The 20,732-nt window shown below is 32.8% G+C and overlaps 1 protein-coding gene across 3 annotated transcripts; it reads right to left on the bottom strand.

Annotated features, from left to right (window-relative positions):
• Positions 1-191: 191 nt before the first annotated feature.
• On the bottom strand, positions 192-20,316 carry LOC117159679 (uncharacterized). 3 transcript variants are annotated; one of them, XM_076618869.1, is made up of 8 exons: positions 13,874-13,992; positions 9,187-9,448; positions 6,452-6,705; positions 4,453-4,526; positions 4,141-4,248; positions 2,772-3,043; positions 1,116-1,723; positions 192-745 (listed from the first exon to the last, which is right to left on the bottom strand). In XM_076618869.1, the coding sequence occupies exons 1-8, from the start codon at positions 13,924-13,926 to the stop codon at positions 298-300; spliced, it is 2,079 nt and encodes a 692-aa protein (XP_076474984.1). In that variant the 5' UTR covers positions 13,927-13,992; the 3' UTR covers positions 192-297. The 3 variants fall into 3 exon arrangements, with proteins under 3 accessions (XP_076474984.1, XP_033195636.1, XP_076474983.1); XM_033339745.2 differs by lacking the exon at positions 13,874-13,992 and adding an exon at positions 20,144-20,316 and having other exon boundaries at positions 4,141-4,526; XM_076618868.1 differs by having other exon boundaries at positions 4,141-4,526.
• Positions 20,317-20,732: the final 416 nt, after the last annotated feature.

Genomic DNA, 20,732 nt, shown 5'->3' on the forward strand with positions numbered 1-20,732 from the left:
ACCTTATTTATTATTATTACTTGAAATATTGTAAACATATATAATTTTAGGTATACTCAAAGTTAGTAGTTTAGAGGTATTTAATTAATTTCATACTTTATTAAAATTTAAATAAACTGAACTGTGTTAAAATTATACATATGTTACACATATATTTGGAAAAATGAAATATTAATAAATATACTATACAATTTATATTTATACAGAAACTTTATTGTTCTTGATCAGTATATTAAAAAGTACAAAGCCCTTTTAATTGTACATTTAATTTTGCACATTTAATATGTGTTCATTAATTTAGATAGTATTTGTACTATCATACCATGGTGGCATCCAATTTGCTGGAGGTTTTGCTCTTCCTCTAGAAATAGGGAGAGTACCATCAATATTGTAATTTCTATCTGTTTGCCTTCTGCGTATCTCATTTTTATTTGTGTCAAAGATTCCATTATCCAAAACAACAAATGATTGGCCATTAGAGTGTTGCTTGGTGCTTTTACCAAAACTAGGAGAATATGGTCTGATAGTATTATTTTGAAGTACACAATCTGGTGAAGGATTATGTGTCCTTCCGGAAGACTGAAATGGTGGCGAATGTCTGCGTCGGAATCCTCTGGGTTCATCATCGACATTACAGACATGAAGTCGGTATGTTGGACTAGTTGATCTATCTTTCACTTTGGTACATTCCGGCATATTTACCTGTGTTTGTCTTTGCATATGTGTTTGCGAAGATTTCGAACTCCTATATTGTAATAATATTTGTTTCAATTAGTATATTAATTATAGACAAGCTATGCTTAAATCAAATGTATATATGTATGTAATTATTCTCTGAGGCATTAGCAATACACTAGACCTTTATATAGATATTGAATTTTACCAATCTTATTGAACATAAAGAAGTGTTACAGTATAATATAAAATTTATTAAATTCCTACTTACAAATCAAACAATCTTTTTGTATTTCTTCATTAATATGTCGGAACTAATTAATTATTATCTGATTAATTTCGTTCGTCGTATCATAGAAATTCATCATAAACGCGAAATTTAAGATATCTATGTTAAAATAAATTAAAATTTAAATTCAACGGAACTTTCAAATGCAAACCTTTGGCCACCTGTTGGTGGTTTTCCATAGACATTATCTTCATGAACTCGAGTATGTAGCACTTGGAACGCGTCCTGATCTTGAGCGGCATTTGTGAAACCAAATTGGTCTGCATTATTTATCCAATAATTTTCTTTTCGTCTGGAAGCGCTTAAACTACGATCTCGTTTACGATGCATTCTCAGTTCGTTTTGTAACTGATTCTCATGTTTCGAACAATAAGCTGTCTTATATTCCGGTTCAAGATCAAGATTACCCTCCAAACGTAAGTTGGTCGGCATTTTTAAAGTTTCAACCCTTGGTATATGACCATAAGGAATATATTGGGCTCGAACTTCACTTGTGAAATCGTGATCATGTCGTTTGGGCTCTTGTCTACCGAAACGTGTATATTTCGGAAGAATGTACGTTGATCTCAAGTTCAACGGTGGTTTTCGATATACTGGGTGGTCTCTTTGATAATCCAAATATTTCGAATTATATTCCGGATCTTGATCAATTTTCGATGTAAATCTGGGCGTAGGTGAGGGAGATGATATTTTCGTGCCATCCGCTCGTCCAATTTCATCTTCTGGCTTTACGATTTTAGGTCTCTCCCTTGGAAAATCCTATAAATTGTTAATAATTGTTAATAATTTTGTACGATAAAAATGAGTTGCTCATTGAAAAAGGGGCATGTATCGCATCTACGGTGGCTATGAAAGTATTTCTATATAAATACATATCCTAATTTTTCAATTGAACGTTTTTGTATGAGGTTTTATTATATTTCATTTTCATAGTATCAAATTCTTGTAGCCATGTGTGCACCAAATGATACGAAATTTAATATACTTAAACGTAATTAATTAGTAAGTAGATAGTATAATAAATACAATGATGTACAAATACATTCTGTATCGATTTTTGGTCTCTTGTAGTATCAATTAACTCGTGTATTTTAGTGTGTATATGTAATAGGTGGAACTGTGTTATGTATAATAGGTAGAAGTGATATAGTGAAATAAGGCGTTTAATAGGGTCACAAATTGATCTAACCGCAGCTAGGGTCATACGCATTCATGTAGGTCCCTACGTCCATTTTTTGAAATCAATTTCAATTATGAATTCAATGACGAGCCATAAAATCAAAATTGCTAAAATATAAGTTAGAGATGACTTGTAATAGTTTATAATGATTATAGAGAGATAAATCTTCTTTCAGATGTATAGCTTACTTATACCTAGATATACAAAAGAAGAATTTTCGGTTTTGGAATTACAAATTTATTCGGATCAAAACAGTGTATTCAGAATAAGATCGTTAGTAATTTCGAAGCCAAAACTCGTTAGTAATTGCTAGATCGTGGATGTTCGAGCAAATTCGTATCTTTATGAATAGATTCAATTAAAATCACTGACACTCTTTTCACCGATACCAAACTTCATCAACAGTAACTTTGACCGATAACAGTTTTGACTGAGAACAACTTTAATTGAGTGGCGGTATCAGTACAGGAAAATAAGAGAGCATTCTTACTTACGTCGGTTTATTGCTGCAGATAGTCGATGGCCTTATGATGACCGGATTAAAAAAAGTTACTCCAAGCCCAATTGTGTAAAAGCCTAATTGTGGCGTGTGCCCCTTAATTAACATGACGTAACGATATACTTTACCTTGTACGCGTCTTTATATTCCGGAATTTCAAGCGGTGGACACTTTAGGTCTTCTAACCTCGAGACCAACATTTCCAATTCCTTGTTTTTTTCCTTTTTCTCCATTAATTTTTTTTGCTTTTTCTCCGTTTCTTCGGCAATTTTGTTCGATTCACTCGTCAATTGCGGCTCTTTAGTACGAAAATCAATAAAATTATCAGTGTGCTCAGTACTTTGAAAAAAGGAGTTCCCGGTCTTCAGATGAATTTCAGGTTTTATTGGTCGTGAACGTTCTGCGATACAAAGATAATAATGATACATCCTGTATATTCATCGAATTCAAAAATATAAATGCAATCGAACCTCGATTATCAGAACAGACGTTTTTGTTGTGATCCTTCCAATCTATGATATCGCCTTCAAATTTTGTATATAAGGGACCATCTACAAATCTTCCATTAATAGATGGGACGTCAAAATTATCATAAATAATTTTGGGTAAATATGGAAAAGTGTCGCTTCTGTTACGAATCCTTTAATCTCTTTCAGTTCTTATTTTTGTTCTCCAATCTTTCGTTCAAGGCATCACTCTCAAATTTTCCATTAAGTAATTTCGTTAGACAAATTATTTTCTCTTAACATATTGACAGGCAATTTACGCATCAAATTCTATCAAAACTAATTTCAACTGATTTATTGAATTTACCTTTAAATCCCAAAAACGTCGATTAATAGAAAATTTGAGAGTTGTAAGAAAAATTAGAGAATAAGAACAAAAACGAACAACTTTTATCCATATTTGTCTTTCCTCAGAAAAGCGTTAGATTCTCCAGCATTTAATTTCTATATTGCATCTCAATTTCGTTAAACAAAATATTCATTATATTACATCATTTTTATAAGCGTTTCTGTAATTATATCGCAGAATTGTATTTAATTAAATCATAAAGTTATGGATTTCATATCAGAGGCTTTTACAAAATTGATTGACTTTTATTCGATAATAAGTCAAAATATATGTAGGTCATTTTCATGATATCGATTCCATTATACTGCAAGTACTACCATGGAAATCTACAGAATCTTCCGACATGAACAGAAATCGAATATATTTTTATACGAGTGTATATAAGGTGGATTAAATTTAAAAAAACGTGAATTTTCTTCGAAATCGAATTTCTTAAAAACTGGGTACGCTGAAAAGACGATATGTAGATTCGTGATCAAAATGTCAGAAACGCCATAAAAACGTTTAATAGGAATCGGAACGTCGGGAAAAGGTTGAAACTTAGACTTAGTGTTGTTTGAAAAATTCCCAACAGCTATGCGTGTCATGATTAGTTCGGATAATTAAGGTTCTGCTGTAAATAAATGAGTTTTTCATAATCACCTTTGCTATTATGTTTTTTAAACACATCGGCGTATTCTGCCACGAAATTAGCCTCTCCATTTAATTTCAAATTAGTGTTCTGCCTTAATAGCTCCGGTCTTCGAATACCTACAAATGGCACATATTTTTCGTGATTTTCAGTGGTAGTTTCAAATTCACCCTCGAGTTTTAAATGCGTAGGCACACGCATAAGTTCCGGTCGGCTAACGTTCAGCCACTGGATGAATTTCTCGCATTTCTCAGTGGTCGTTTCTAAATCGCCTTCCATTTTTAAAGACGTGGGCCTACGAGCTAGCTCGCGCTTGTGCTGACCTTCATAGCCAACGTATGACGAATAGGTTTCGGTATCCGTGTACAATTCTCCGTCATGTTTTAATGTAGTGCCCCTGTTGTAACAATGTAACGTTAAAGTATAAATTGAATGATTAAAAGCAGTAGAGCGATTAACGCTGCTATTATTTAGCACGACTATAACGGAATGTTTAATTCGTGGCAATAACGTTACGAACGTTGAATGCAACGATTACCGCAAAGTATTAGATCATTCCATAAGTTCCTCTCGTTTTTACCGTGATATTTAGAGCAAAATTTGGAACGTACCTGTAAATACGTTTATAAAAATATGATTACACGTTTTCATAGAACTCTCGTTCTATCACTTCTTCCCATCTTTCTGGCAGAGATACTGTGATACCTTTGTGGGTTTTCAAAAATATGTTTTGTAGAATTGAAATTAGAATTGAAAGGAAATAAAATGGAACTGATGGCGTTCTAACTATCGAAACGAAATATACGATACGTAATCAGAGTACTCGTAAGTGCGACACAGATATCAAAAACACAGAATGTTGGAAAAACTACGATTACAGACATTGAAAAACAGAAACATGATATTGAAAATTATCTAGAGCGCGTAAATTCCTTGGATGCTGGCAACCATAGAAAAACCATAAATATACCGACGTAATGAAATAATTTCATCGCGATAAAGACGATAATAATGACGATTTTATGCGAACGGGAACAGCAAACGAAAGCGATGATGAAGAGCTGCCTTCTCGTGTCGAAGCATTCGTGGCATTCGAGAAAGAGCTTTAATGGTTCAAAGAATGTAACTTTGTGCGGTTACTTCTGTTGGAAGAATCATGTGACTTTGCAGTCAAAGAGATACAGGATCCATAAATATTTTAAGAATCTGTCAATTGATTTTAGTCTGTATTTGAATAAATGAAATTTCGTATTGGAGAAGTGCTTGTTCTATCATTCGAAAATTCCATTATTCGAATAGCTTTGTCTGCCTGTTAGGTCGGATAAGAGAGAGTCTCTACTGGATTTGAACTGTCGTAGTAAATAAAAACTGGAGAAGATAAGTTATTCAGCGAAATTCTATTATCGAAATTGCTCCGTTATTCGAATTATCTTATCCCTCAATCTGTTCGGATGAACGAAGTTCTTTCGTAATTTGAATACTGCAGATTCTATTGTAATTTGGATACTGGAGATTTCACTGTACAATGCCGTGAATAATTATCAATTCAACTCCATTCTTAGATTTTTTATAATATTCTTTATGATCAAAAGTTGGCAAAATCGTTTGTACAGTTTCATATTATAATATAGAACAAAACTGAAGATACAACAAAGAAAAATTGTCTTCTTCTGAAGTCTGGAAAAAATGAAATTTTCTGTTAAAATTAGCTGCAAAAAAATATTAAATGTTTGATGAATTTTCCTTTATTTTTTATTACTTCTATTAATCTGTCAGGTATGCTATCCACTAATTTATTTAAAGTTTCGTTTTGAATATTCGTCCACGCGGATTTTATTCTTTTCCTAAGTTCCACAATGCTTTCTATAGATGGTTTCTCGTGATCGTAAATTCTTTTTGCTATAATTCCCCACAAGTTTTCGATCGAGTTTAGATCAGGATTCAACGCTGGCCATGATAATAATACCTATTCCAAAATCTTGAAGCCACTTTTTTCTAGTGGCGAGTGTACAAACAGAAGCATTGTTTCGTTGAAAAATTCTCTTTTTTTTCTTCTATTTCGGTTATGAAAGACAATAATTCACCATGTAACATCTCTTGATATCCTACAGTGTTCAACTTCCCTTTGCAAAAACAATTTCGCTTAACATATTCAGATATGATCGGTGGTTTCTCGGAAACATTGAAGAAATAATGCAAAAAATATGTTTGAGTTTATAATTATTCACAGCAATGAATATCAAAAAGCAAGTGCTCGGATACATTTGAGTAGTGTCATCTGCTAGAACAAGTGTAATTGTTTGCTTCATAAAGTAGTTTTACCTTCTGATCAAAAAAGGTCGTTTAGGAGGTTTGGTGTGACTTGCAAGTTTGGAATTCGTTGTTTCAGTCTCCATCGTTTTATCGTTATTCATCTGCTCTAAAGAAGTCTCGTCCTTTGTATTTTCAATTGGAAGCTCTGTATGTTTCTCCTCTTGTCCTTTGACGCCTTTTTGGTTTGAAACTCTCTTATCCCTGATTGAATCTTTTGTCCGAAAATCTTCGATTCGTTTATTACTTTCCAACCAGGTATTTTCCTACGGTAAGGGGTACATCTATGAATCGGAAAATTATTACTTAATGAATTGAGAAATGCTCTCACGTAGCTCTGTATCAATTTATATTTCCTCATATCATTCTGTATATTCTCTCTTGCTCGCTTTTACTTTGCGAATGTTTTCGTATTATTTTACAGTTATATACGCTATCGTGAAACTACAGCAAGAAGGTTAAATTATAATTATTAATTTTCATCTACGATTATTAATATTTATCTATAGTCTATTAGTACTTATATACAGAGTGGTTGGTAACTGGTGGTACAAGCGGAAAGAGGGTGATTTTACGCGAAAAAAGAAGTCGAAAATATAGAATAAAAATTTTTCGTTTGAGGCTTTGTTTTCGAGAAAATCGACTTTGAATTTTCGCTCGGTACGCGTGCGGTACGTTATAACGGATCTCACTGCAGATCGTTGTCTCGATGGAAAAATTAAAAAAAAAGAAAAAATTAAAAAAAAATTTTTTATTCTATATTTTCGACTTCTTTTTTCGCGTAGAATCACCCCCTATCCGCTTGTACCATCAGTTACCAACCACCCTGTATATCTACTTATATACTTTTGTACTTTTTATACTATTTTCTTGCTGATATTTGTAATCCGCTTATTATCTAAACTCGTAATGGGCGAAAGCCTAATGCAGAAATTATAATAATAAGAAAAGGAAAGAAAAGAAAATATTTATCTATTGTCAATGCTTAACATTATATTATCAATTTAATATAATGTATAGTGACAAGAGGTTTCTATTAAAAATAAAAAATAACAAATCATTATTTATTAATAAAAGATTAAAAAATACTGTTTTCAGCGATAGCGTTATTATTAGGTGATCCTATAAGCAATATTACATTTACGTCGATTTGATGAAATATTGTACAGTAGAATCTCATTTATCTGAACTTCTTTCGTTGATGATGAAATCTTATTTCGTTTCAATGCATTGGTGTCAATCGAATTCACTTATCCGAAGATACACTCCTATTACTTGAACGAAAAATCATAGGTTGCTATCAGGAACATCAATAAACTTCTATTTATGCTTTCAGTTATGCGAACTGTATGCTTGCTGATGGAATCAGATAAATGGACTTCTATTGTATCGAAACTACACCTTTGAAACAACATTATCCATGTTAGAGATTAAACTGTGGATGTTTATGCATTTACGAGAAATTTAGCGATGCAAGTATGCGTAAAATGCCTAAAATATTAAAAAAATATGTAAAATATCAAAAGTATTGTTATAAGATTATAAGATTCGTAAGATTTAGTGAATGAAGCAAATCTCTGCTTAGATTTTCCAATTTCTTTAGTTGTATTCATAAAAATATGTATTTGCATAAACATCCGCAGTCTAGTTATGATCTTATATTTTTCAATTGTTAGAAATATATTTAGATATTTTATTTGTTCGATTCTTTCGAAGTATAATAGATACACTTTTACATGGGCGATCCATAAGTTTGTGCGATTTTTAATATACATATTCTTTTATACTTTTTCCTGAATGAATAAAATTATTTGATCTACTCGCGTAATATATAATTCTGTGTAGGAGTCAAAAATAACAGTTACTTCTTAAATTTTTATGGAATTTTTATCGGTAACCAAAAAGAAAATTGTGTCACAGATAATGGTTATCGACAACCAAAAAAAAATTATCTGATATAATGATCGTCGGCAATCAAAATGAATTCTCTTATCTATAATGGTTATCGGTAAGCAAGAAAAAAAACTTTCATCGATAATAGTTCTAGATAACCAGAAACATTTTGATTATCTGTAAGGATTATTCGTAACCAAAATCAGTTAAAGTAATCCACTAATTCCTTATACTAATCTACTAATTTTAATATTGCAACTTTTTTCATTCTGCTTATAATTGTTATTTTTGTAAACCCTGAAATGCTCTTTGACGTCGATGTATTTTGTTCGATTAAGTAATTGTAATGTGATTATTTGTTTAGAAAGAAACATGGAAAAATTGGCAATTCGTGTACTTGACTATTGGCAGCAGAATTTCGAAGCGATAGAGATGACGAAGAAAATTTATAAAAATCTATAGTATAAAATTATATATACATATATTTTCTACAGTACTTTATAGGCTACAAAAAGCACACGAATATCCAATTTTTCCATATTCCTTTCCAAACAAATCATGAGATTCAATACAATGAATTAATCAAACGAAATATATATCACAGTGCTCTTCGACGGCTACAAAATGACATATTACACATGTAAATCGAAAAACTTTATACATTCGAAAAAGTAGTACAAAGAAATATATTTCGAATACGCACGAGTAACACAATTAATTAACTCGAACAAGAAGAGCGTCACCATACCTTGGTGACGGGGCCCCCACGGAAGTATACCCGTCACATAGATATGTGCGACGTGGCGACGAACGTGTTAAAAATACAAGTGTAAAATTTAAGAACAGATGCTAACCTTCAGGAACTCCTTGCTTCTCGCATGGAAAGCTTCACGATACTCGGACACGTGATCTTCGTTTTCAACCTCGACATTAAGTCCAAGATTGTCTTTTGGTTGTCCCTGTATACGTCTTCTCCGATAACGAGCCAATTCGTCGACTGTTAGCCCTTCCAGTAAAGGCCATTTTTCCTTCGATTTACTCTTTCGATTTTTACTTTTACCCTGCGCTAGCTCAGTGTCCGAGGAGGATTTATTGACCCCGTGGGAGAACCTTTGCCTGCGTGCAATTTTCAACATGTCAGATATTTTGTGAATCCTTGAACGTGCAATTTCCTTCGATCTCACCGGTTAAAAATGTACGATTCTCTTGTTGGCGGTATTGTTCCTTGGCTATACAATAATATACTAAGTTGTATATCATATATTTATTCTACATTATTATACATTATATCTTATTATATATTTATTAGGTCATCTTATAAATGATGCAGTCGTTTATACTAGATATTAGATACCAGTATTTTCTCATATTCTTTATAATTCACTAACTTTTTCTATTACATTTTCTATTGTAATCTTTTAAGACTTCGATAGTAACAACTGCTATCGTTTTAAACTTATATCTCAGCAAAACCAAATTACTTATAGCGTGACCTAATAAATTCGTCCTGTTTTTTATATTGTAATGTTTATACTTGCTATTAGACTGTAGATTTTTATGGAAATTCATATTTTGAAAAAAAAAAAGTAAAAAGTTTACCTGCCAACTATTATAGAGAGCACTATACTTTGGATATCTTTTTATATCATATGCAATCTTGCACTTGCAAATTTCCTATAAATGCATAAAAATCAGCAGACTATTTGTCGCAATTGCAATTGTATTTATAACGTATTTGGTACGATACATATAAAATTGAAATTCCTTGATACTTGTTTGATTGGATGAGAAGTATCTGAGAAATGTCTTATCTAATATTAATGAATATTATTGGGTTGTAACGTAAATTACATGTATCGTAATAAATTTAAAAACTCGTTGAATTTACGTTATTGTATATTATGTATCTATCGTAAGAAGTAATGAGATCCCTTTTATCTTTTAGACTAACGAAATACCGGCTACCGTTATCACGATGTTAAGTTACATTCTCTAGCGTGTTTACTCCTGCTTGACCGATGCTATCTGTTCTTGAAGAATTGATCATTCAACTTCGTCATTCAACCTACTTTGAGGAAATCGTGCATATTTATTTATAGATTCCATTCAGAAGCACTTGAAGGTAGATTCTACAATTGTTCTCTAAAGCTTTTACATGAAATACAAAATACTAGGCTTAGCTATGTCCATCACTTTTCGCCACACAAATTATACAACATGACAAATATGTACTGTAAAAAGGGAGGTATTTCTATAATTCTACTTACAAAGAACAGTACTCAAATACAGGGTGGTTGGTAACTGTTCGTACAAGCGGGAAGAGGGTGATTCTACGCGAAAAAAGAAGTCGAAAATATAAAATAAAAATTTTTCGTTTGAGGCTTTGTTTTCGAGAAAATCGACTTTGAATTTTCACTCGGTACGCGTGCGGTACGTTATAACGGATCTTACTGTAGATCGTTGTCTCGATGGAAAAATTAAAAAAAATAAAAAATAAAAAAAAATTTTTTATTCTATATTTTCGACTTCTTTTTCTGCGTAGAATCACCCCCTTTCCGCTTGTACCACCGGTTACCAACCACCCTGTATAACGCACTGATTCTGATGGAATTTTACAGATGCGTGATATAGCCAAAAATATTCGACACTTATCTTCTTTTATTAACGATCACCCACATTTAGGGTATAAAAGCAGTTATCAAAGTTGGGATGGAAAATGTATTTTCTTGAATATGTCTAAAATTCTTAGAGGTAGGGCAATTATGCAGACGGACGAATTTTATGTTTTTGGATAGATATAGATTATATCTAGAATAGATACAGATATAGAGAAAATTAATAAATTTCGGAAGATATTTTTTGAGCCACTATAAATTACTTTTATTTTCTATAAAATTATCTACACATCGCAAAAGCCGAGAGTAATTAATACTCACAACAGTTAATCACACAGAACGATGAAACAAGATTAATAAAATTTGTAAAGGAAAATGATTATTAAAAAATCGTATTTTTCAAATGATCGAAGATTATTGTTTTCTGCTACGTTATCTACGAATCACACGACTCTAGAACAGCTAATATTCAAGACACAGTCGATAACATCCAAACAACAGTGAGTCGCACAAAGTAACGGACAGAAAAATTTCATAGAGTTTGTGAAAACAAATATGCTCTACCAAAGATCATATTTTTTAAGTGATCGAAAATTAGAAAAGAATTCAAGTGATACTTCTTGCGGAAACGCGACGAGTGGAGATACCAAAAGTAGAAGTCGAGAGGGTGGAGCACCGAGCCGGGTGGATGCCCGGGACGGACTGAAATGTTTCAGCGAAGGGATTGAAGCTGTGGGGTGGAAACGGAGACGGCGCGGCGTGTAGAGAGTAAAAACGCGGAACAGGAAGAGGGTGGTACGAAGCTACATGCCTTTACAGAACGAGCCTTGTAGTCGCGACGCATCGATCTACAAAGAGAGGAGTCCGAAAAAGAAATTTCGTTACAGACAGCCTAATGGTTTACGTGCACGGAAGCGTTTAGCCTTTACTCGTACCGTAACGGCGACGTCGTCGACCAACTTTCCTTATCGTAACTTGCGTAAATATTTCGAACAGAAGACAACTATTTCAAAACGTGTGTCATGATAATAATGGAAACATAGTACAGTAGAACTTCGTATAACGTGACGATCCGAAGACCGCGCCCTCGTATAACGCGATTGCAAAATTGTTGGTGATTATGTAGAAGAGGGCACGGCACGCCTTGTCAATTTTGAAGACCTTGAAATAGTATGTTATCAAGGTCATTATTCTGAGCAACTTTTCCATGTACATGTTACCGTCGCTCGGCGTTAATTTCCGAGATGTTTGCGAAAATCTTCGATAGAATTTGTTACGATGTTTACGATCATGATTACAGTCTCAATTTGGAGTAAGCGGGCAGGTTTTTATGTAGTCCAATTTTAAATTTCTTGATGAGAGAGATAATTATTATTAATTATAGTGGATATAACTTATGATGGACTATGACTGATAGTGTAACTGCAACTGTAATTAATGATTGTAATCGATGATTGTAATCAATGATGATAATCATAATAAATAAAGAAAGAAAATGGTTGGATTATGGGCTGGGCTGGAGTAATATCCTAGTAGTAATATATAAAGTTATATTTGCACGCAATGCTAACATGAAGTAATTTTCAATGAGTCTATTGATATATAAAATGTTGCATTATGTTTTATCTGTCTGTTCGTCACGTACATGCTAATAATCAGGTGATATACAGGGTGTCTTCGAAGACATGGTACAATCGGTCGGGTGATGATTGTACGTGCAAAAATAAGTTGAAAAAAAGGAATAACATTTTTTCGTCTGAGGCTTCGTTTTCGAGAGAAAGGAGTTTGAAGATCAGGTATTCACACTGTATACTAATTCTTTATTAAATATAAGTTTGTAGTAAATATTTCGCAACTTCTGTATATAGTTTTGGATTAGATTCAAATTTTGTTAATGTAATCTTGGCAGTAGCGTCTCATTATAGTGCTAATAAAATATCAAAATGTTTTACGTGAGGTGCACGATACGCACATAAACATTCTTTTTATAGTAAACATACGAATACTTTTGCGAGTCACTGTATGTCTTCTTTCTATATTTATAAATTCAATACTGTTACAAATTTTTTTTGGATACTATGGGAACACATCTTCATTTTAAACTCGAGAAATAGTCGAAAAGTTATCTAAGATTTATATCGAACCTTCTGAACTAGAATACTTCCTTAATTGAAAGCGAAAAATGGAATTGTCTATTCGGCAATCGATATCTCAACGTGACCTACAAAATAAGGAACTGAGCGTAATTGACCAACGTTTCTTCGTGATTGGCACACAATTACCCTGCACTTACAAATTGGCCTCGATTCCGAACACTGTGTCCATTATTGATACAGATTTGGAACATGTCCAGGTGCCTTCAAACTCTAAATGAGATCCTTAGACGTATCTCTATCAATTATCCGTCAACTATCCTTAATAAATTTCAAACGAAAAATTGAGTGTCATGAATTTTCACTTATTAAATCGTCTGAAAAGATTCTTTCGTTTTATAAGAAAATAATGGATGCACATTTTCCGTTTTATATTATTTTATCGAATTACGTATAATCCATTTTGTTCTATCAAACTAAAGATCACAACGTTCGACAGATTAGGTTTCATGTTTGTATAAAGATGCGTTGTTGTAAAAGAAATATCTGTAAAAGAAAGACACTTTCCGGTCAACCTAATATTATCGTCGAATCACAGGCGATTTACAACGATCTGATTTATGTTATTTAACAGTAACAGTAACATTTCGTAATTTGCATCGTTTTAGTTACATTTATAAAAATATGAATTTGTATAAATATGTGCAGTCTATTCATCATGTGCAGCGCTATCGCTTACATTGCAAATAGATCACTTTGTCAAATATTAGATACGCAAACAAATAATTCAAACTTGCCAGTGAAACTCAAAGTTTATTTAAAAGAAGAAATACCGTGAGTTATTCGAGCAGAGTATTTGTCGTCGCTTTTCATGATTCGAGACCATCTGTCAGACGAATGACGAGTTTCATCACAGAGTGTTTTGTCTTTAGACAAGATCCAATCGTCACACTCGGACACTGGCAAAGGAAAACTATGAAATTACTGCGTGACAACGCTAGGGTAAATACTGCTTCTACGACATATGAAAGACACAACAAGTCTCGACGATTGGGACATCTTGCAGTGGCCAGTTTACTCACTAGACGTTACTTCGGATCATCATCTGTTCTGATCAATGTAACATGCCTTATCCGACACTCACTTCGAATTAGCGGATCGGATATAAAAATGACTCAACGATTAGATCTTGTTTAGAGATTCAAGATTATACGGCATTTCATCGTGATGGGATTCGTCGCTTGCCTGGTAAATGTCTGAAAGTTACAGGAAGTAACAGCGAATTATTTTGGTTAAATACTGTTTGCTCTGTTGTTTTTTAGATGAACTTTAGTTTCGCTGGAAAATTTGGATTATTCACTTGTACACCTACATATTAATACGTATACCTAAAAATTTTTTATTTTAAATTGTAGTGATGAACAAGCAGATGTTTTGTTAATCTCACAGACCAGCTCCAGTGTAATTCAGTAATTACTCTGGAGAATTAAAAAAAAAAAAGAAATCCACAAGTAAGGAAAATCAGAAAAGACAAAGAACAGAGAAATGACTACAGAACATCTGCATTGAGCTAATTATGAAGGACAGTCGATCACTGAATAGCTTCGTCGATTCTCGTTTACGCAAAGTTGTCAATCTGCTTATTGTAGGCAGTAAAACCATCGATGAAAATGAATAAAAGTAACATATGATATAATACTGCGAATAAGATATAAAGAAATAAGGAAGTTTTATAAGAATAAAGGAATTAATTTATAATTTATTAATTTATAATAATAATTAATTTATAATTAAAAAGAGTATTAATTTATATGAAAGTTGATGGAGCAATTCGTTAAAGCAAAATCTATTTGGTCCTTATATTTCTCTTGATTCATTATCGAAATGATTTTCATTTACTTCGCTTATTTGAGTGTGCCTTCGCATGAAAATGATTTAAGAAACAGAAAGACATCGACAGAGCACAGTTAGTCTCATTGATGATCGAGCTCCCTTTAAAATAAAATAACTTCTTTAAAATAGTACCAAACGACTTCATTTTTTTTGTTTTTGTTTTTTTTAGAAGATAGAAGGATTAGTTTGAAAGACCAGATGACGAATTTTCAAAAAAACTTTTGAAAAAATTCCAATGGAAATTACTGCAAACAATGATATACGATTTCGATGGAGCTTTTCTTTAACAAATGGATTTAAACGCGCACTTTTGGGATGATTTAACACAAATATTGTAATAACACATTGTTGGACGATCACGAGTTAAACAAAGTTAAGTTGCTAGTTTTCGCATAAAATAGTCGGTTAACGATGTGTTAAGGATTCATACGATAATTGAACAAAATATAGAAAATACAAAGTGGCTCGCGAAAGTATTTGAATGCAGAGACTTGTTACGAAGAGACAGAGATTTATAAAGTAGATATAAATATCATCTTTGAAGAATGAAGAAACAGTCGACAGCTATGTGTTGCATATAAAACTGAAATTTCACAAAAAGTAGATATGCGATATTTGTGTAGTCTGAGCCATCGATATTCTTTCTCTTCTCCAATCACGTCAGAAGCAGCTCGCCGCGATTAATCATCAAACAAGAGGTCACCTGTCGTTTTTCATTCCATATATCGACCGATAGATTAGAGCGAGCGCGTCCTCTAATCGCGATCGAGCCTGATTCTCCTTTCAGTGTTAACGGGCACGTGGCGAATAGTCACGAGTAGCTAGGGGCTGTTCTTGTTCGAGATCGTTTCGTGTGCCGAATTATCGCAAGCGTTCAACGAAGAACGCCACCTCCAGAGCGGCGATGTAACCTCATGACCCGAATTTCCTTTCGTTGTACGGACGACGAATTTTGCATACACCGACAAATAAATGTCCGTAACGCGTTGACGTACGCACACGCAACTCCGCCAGTAGAATTGGTCAGTAATTTTGCCGGTTCGCGTGATTCGATCTACGGATGCATTTTACCAGCAATGTTTGCACGCGAATCTACTTTGAAAAAGTAAAGAGGCCACGTGCTTCAGAAACCTTCCCTTTAAAGGTGTGTTTAGGCCGAACGAGTAGAAGAACATAGAGCGAGAGTATTCGCGCTTGTATTCGTTTAGTGTGAGCAGTAACCGAGCAATTTGTTCGCAATCACGTTTATTTTTCTGTTCCTCTTTGCTTTAATTGCTAAATGATAATTTACAGTTTGTTTGATACACGAACATTGGGCTAAGAGCGACCGAGAAATGGGGCGCTTTTGGATTTCAGTTTGGTAACTTAGTGATAATTTATGATGAAACATCGATCATAGAAAATTTTCGATTCGTGCAGGCAATTAGTCTCTGAGATACAAGGGGCCAAACTGGTGAATTACGGTTCTAATTTTGTTCCTTTTACGTTTGTTAAAAAGAGCTTGATCCCAGGATGGTGGAAGACGTCAATCAACTGTTGGCTGTGTTACAGTTACATTGAGGCACTTGTATGGTTCCTTGGATATGGTCAAATATCCGTGGGATACATATACTCAATTCCAATGTATGTATACATGTAATAAATAATTCCGGTATGTATAGTCTGGTTAACGTTAATCTTATATTATTTCAAATGTTGTTATATTGTTTTAACGAACTTATTTCCCACCGTCAAAATTTTAGCAGCTTTCAAAGTTAATATGAGCTTAATCAATGAAAATAAAATATGTTGAATTATCTCTACGCATATAAAGCCGATCTTCATTATAAAATTCCTATTTTGAAAAAAATATTTCTTTGATTCACATTTGTTGAAAGCTTCACTCCGTTTCAATACGATATGATTCTTAATTATTTCCATCACCTAAATAAATATTAATATTTCCGCATGAAAATTGTCGTTTTTAACATAATCACGTAATTCAACTAGATTGTTTAATATTTACATATTTAGAATCTAGGTAAGAATTAATTATACGTGTATTTGTAATTTGTAGGTCATTCGCTTGGTTCTTACGATTCAAGAATTAAAAGTAGGACTGGGGCAATCAAAATCTTGAAACCTCAAAACCTCACAACTCTTCTAAACCTAAAACTTTCTACTATTTTGGTGCTTCGAAACTCTCATAATCCAAATGAATAATAATTTATATAAATCAATGTAAGTAATATGACTATATTATTATAATATTATATCTATAATAATTATATAATATCTATAATATACATATGCGATTTTTCATTATAATTGTTAGTAAATCAGTATTTATGTCCCATTCGTCTAATTATATGCATAAAAGTATGAATTTGTATAAATATCTCCAGTTTATTTATTTAGTATTATAATATTTATTATAGGACTATATGTATGTAGTATCGTGGACGAAAAGCCTAAGAGATATCGGGCGAACCATGAACAATGTCGCGAGAGCCGAGGCGCCGTCGGGTCCATCAATGTGTCATCGGTCTTTTCAAGTGCATAGTTTCGTAGAAAAGACCTACGTGACCCTGGCTACGAGCGTCTGCAGAACACGTGTGCCTAGCAAAAGACAATAGAATGCGACAACGAGCAGAGCGTTAGTCGAGAAACAGAGTTTGCGGGTGGCGTTGCCGAGAGAGTGTTGATTGCATTTGGTGAAAGTCGAGTCGTTATCTAATTATTTAGTTGTGCTGTTTTCTGTACGTTTGGTGTGAATAGTTCAGGTTGAACAACAATCGTCTTTTTCTGTCCGATTAACATCTGTATCATCCATTCCTTGTAAATATATTATATCACGATATTACATGTATTATATATGTATGTATACTTTGATCTCTTCAAACTTCTTAGAAGTGTAGAAAACTTAAAATTCTAAGTAGAACAGAAAACAGCAGAAAGATATAATACTTAATAAGTAGAAAATATTATAATAATTATATAAATAATAATTATTAAAAATTTTAATTGTCTATAATATAAATTTAGTTTCTATAAATAACTCATGAAAATATTAAGACAATATGAATTTATTTTTATTTAACTGATAATAATTCAATTGATCTTGGTTTCAGACTTTGAGATTTGTTATAATCATTTATTTCAAGAAAGAAATATTTGATTTTCTGACAAAAATGCTACAGTTTTAGTTCCTGATAATATATATACTCTTTAGAAGAGAAAGAAAGTAGAAACATTCCAAATTCAAAAAGTTCGAGATTTTGGAAACAAAGTTTCGGATTTAAGTTTCGCAAATCAAACAATCAGATATCGACCCGTCTCCAGATAAAAGCATACTTGTTATAAGAATGGCCGAATCGAATACCCAATGCAACCATTTAACTCTCACTTAGATGATGAATAGCCGAAGTGTAAGGGATGCTTTTAACCAAGACAGGAAATTAAACCTCGATTCGAATCTATGGACTATCATTGTCAGTTTTTGTTCGAGCCTAACATTTATCATCCTAAATTCTTTAAAGTGATCGACTACGTTCTAAAGTAATTCAACCAATCAATTAACAAATACCTAAAAGCAATTCGATACACTATTACTGTAATTAGATTGCAAGGTAGTTTACGATATCTGTGCCAAGCACACCTTGTGCATTTAGGTCTCTAGTTTTAGAAATCATTTCAAATTTACTCTCCTTTCGTGACAGAAGTTTCGATCTTTATACCTAAAAGCACGAATTTACCAACCACAAATTTACATTGTAATGCAGGGATGCTTATGAAACTCTCAATTTACATATTTAGAGTATACTGTAACTGAAATTCCCTTTAAGTCGATTTCTATTAGAATATTAAAAAATCCTTCACTTTCTATCGTACCGTTAGGACAACCCAAAATATTTGATTGAAAGTGAAAACAGGGAAAACGTAATGAAAAAGATAAAAGGATCATTAACGTCTATTCTCATTTGCAATTTTTTTCAGTCAATTTATATTATTGAATTTTATTTTTATCACTGTGGTTAAAAAAATAATTCCAAAAATTTACTTAATATCTTTTCTCATTACTATTTTCTGTTCCACTCCTTAATTCATATTTTTATGAATATAATTGAAATACTGGAACTTAAATAGGGATTTACTAAATATTATGAGTGTTATTTTTTAAATATTATTGTATATTACGTATACTCTAAATATTTCCAAACTTTATAAGTTTCTATAAATGCACAAATTTCCGCAGTCTGATGAAATTCCTACGAAGCTTATATTTTATGATTCCCCAGATTGTTATCTCCAAACGTTCCGTTAGTGAAATCTGATACTCTTCAAACGTTCAGTTACTGAAACCTGATGAAATTCTTCAGTGATTATTTCTGTTACGAACAAGGATCTTTTTCTCAAGTTTTGCCAATTAAATGTTTTTTCCTAATTAAAATTTTCTCCATGAATTTCTTAATTATTTTCTCCTGTATAATAAATGACAATTTTGATTCTTCTATATTTACTTTATACGAAACCGATTTAACTTTACAATATTATATTTTATGTTTATATTATTGTATAATTAAACTGTGGATGTTTATGCATTTATGGAAAATTTAAACATACAAAAATGCACAGAATGCACACAATGTAAAAATACACAAAATATTCAAAGTATAACATTTATCTTATAACCTATATTCATATATCCTACTGTAAGAAATCCTGTTCCTTTAGTTGTATTCATAAAAATGTGAATTTGCATAAACACTCGTTGAATCATAACCAGAGTGAGGATATTTATGCAAATTCATATCTTTATAAATATAATTTAAAAAATGGAAACTAGACAAATATTTCATTCATCTACTAATTCTAAGTATTATAACTACATTTTTTATATTTTGTCCATTCTGTGCATATTTATATTGTGTGTATTCTGTGCATATTTGCATTTCCAAATTTCTTATAAGTGCATAAAAATTTACAGTCTAATCATAACATTTTCTATTTCAAAAACTTCAATATTCTCAGTCAGTTTAATACTATCGCGTTTGGTCGAAGACTTATTGCCAGGAGTAATATAACTTCTTAACATCTCATATATTTTCTTTCAGTGGCCCTATAAAATCTATAAATAGCTTAAGAACGGTGTCCTTAGCGGTTCGTTAAACCTTGCGAGTTCGATAGCCTGCAATTCGTTTCCCGCCTAGTCAAGTTGACGGAAATATTACCTTTTGCCAGAACGGTCGCTTCTACCCCCGTCCATTGCATCCTCCTATCCAATCAGCTTCCGGTTCTCGAGTCTATCACGTTCGAATGATCGTTCTTCTGATTGTAAATAGCTTATCGAAAGCTGCTGTCTAGGTACTAGCGAAACGAAATCGATTGATGACTCGACCGCACCAGATCCTTCTGCTGGCGTGACTGGCTTTTCGGGCAAGATGTTAATGAGAAGGTGTCGGTGATACACCTGCGCAGCTGCGGGCTCGAAACGCTCAACCGACCAGGCGCTAGATGGTGTAAAGAAGACGACCACCAGCGAGTCCAGTCGTAGCGCGCTGTCCGGCCGGACAGCTTTTCGTAGAATTCCACAATCACTGAATTGCACCAAGGCGTAATAGCATGCTCTATCGCAATTTCCACGTAGATTCTCCAGTTCTTGGGAATTTCATCTGATTAACAGGGAATTTTGTGTTAGTTTCTTTATCTATTTTTGGTTATATGTATAGGTTATAGGAACTGTTCACAGTTGTACAATAAAAATGAATAGCAAAAAATACATGATGTAGAGTTGATATAAAAATCGATTTTAAAGTTTTG

This window comes from Bombus vancouverensis, chromosome 5 (genome assembly GCF_051014615.1).
Source record: "Bombus vancouverensis nearcticus chromosome 5, iyBomVanc1_principal, whole genome shotgun sequence".
In the NCBI taxonomy this organism is placed as follows: Eukaryota; Metazoa; Arthropoda; class Insecta; order Hymenoptera; family Apidae; genus Bombus; species Bombus vancouverensis.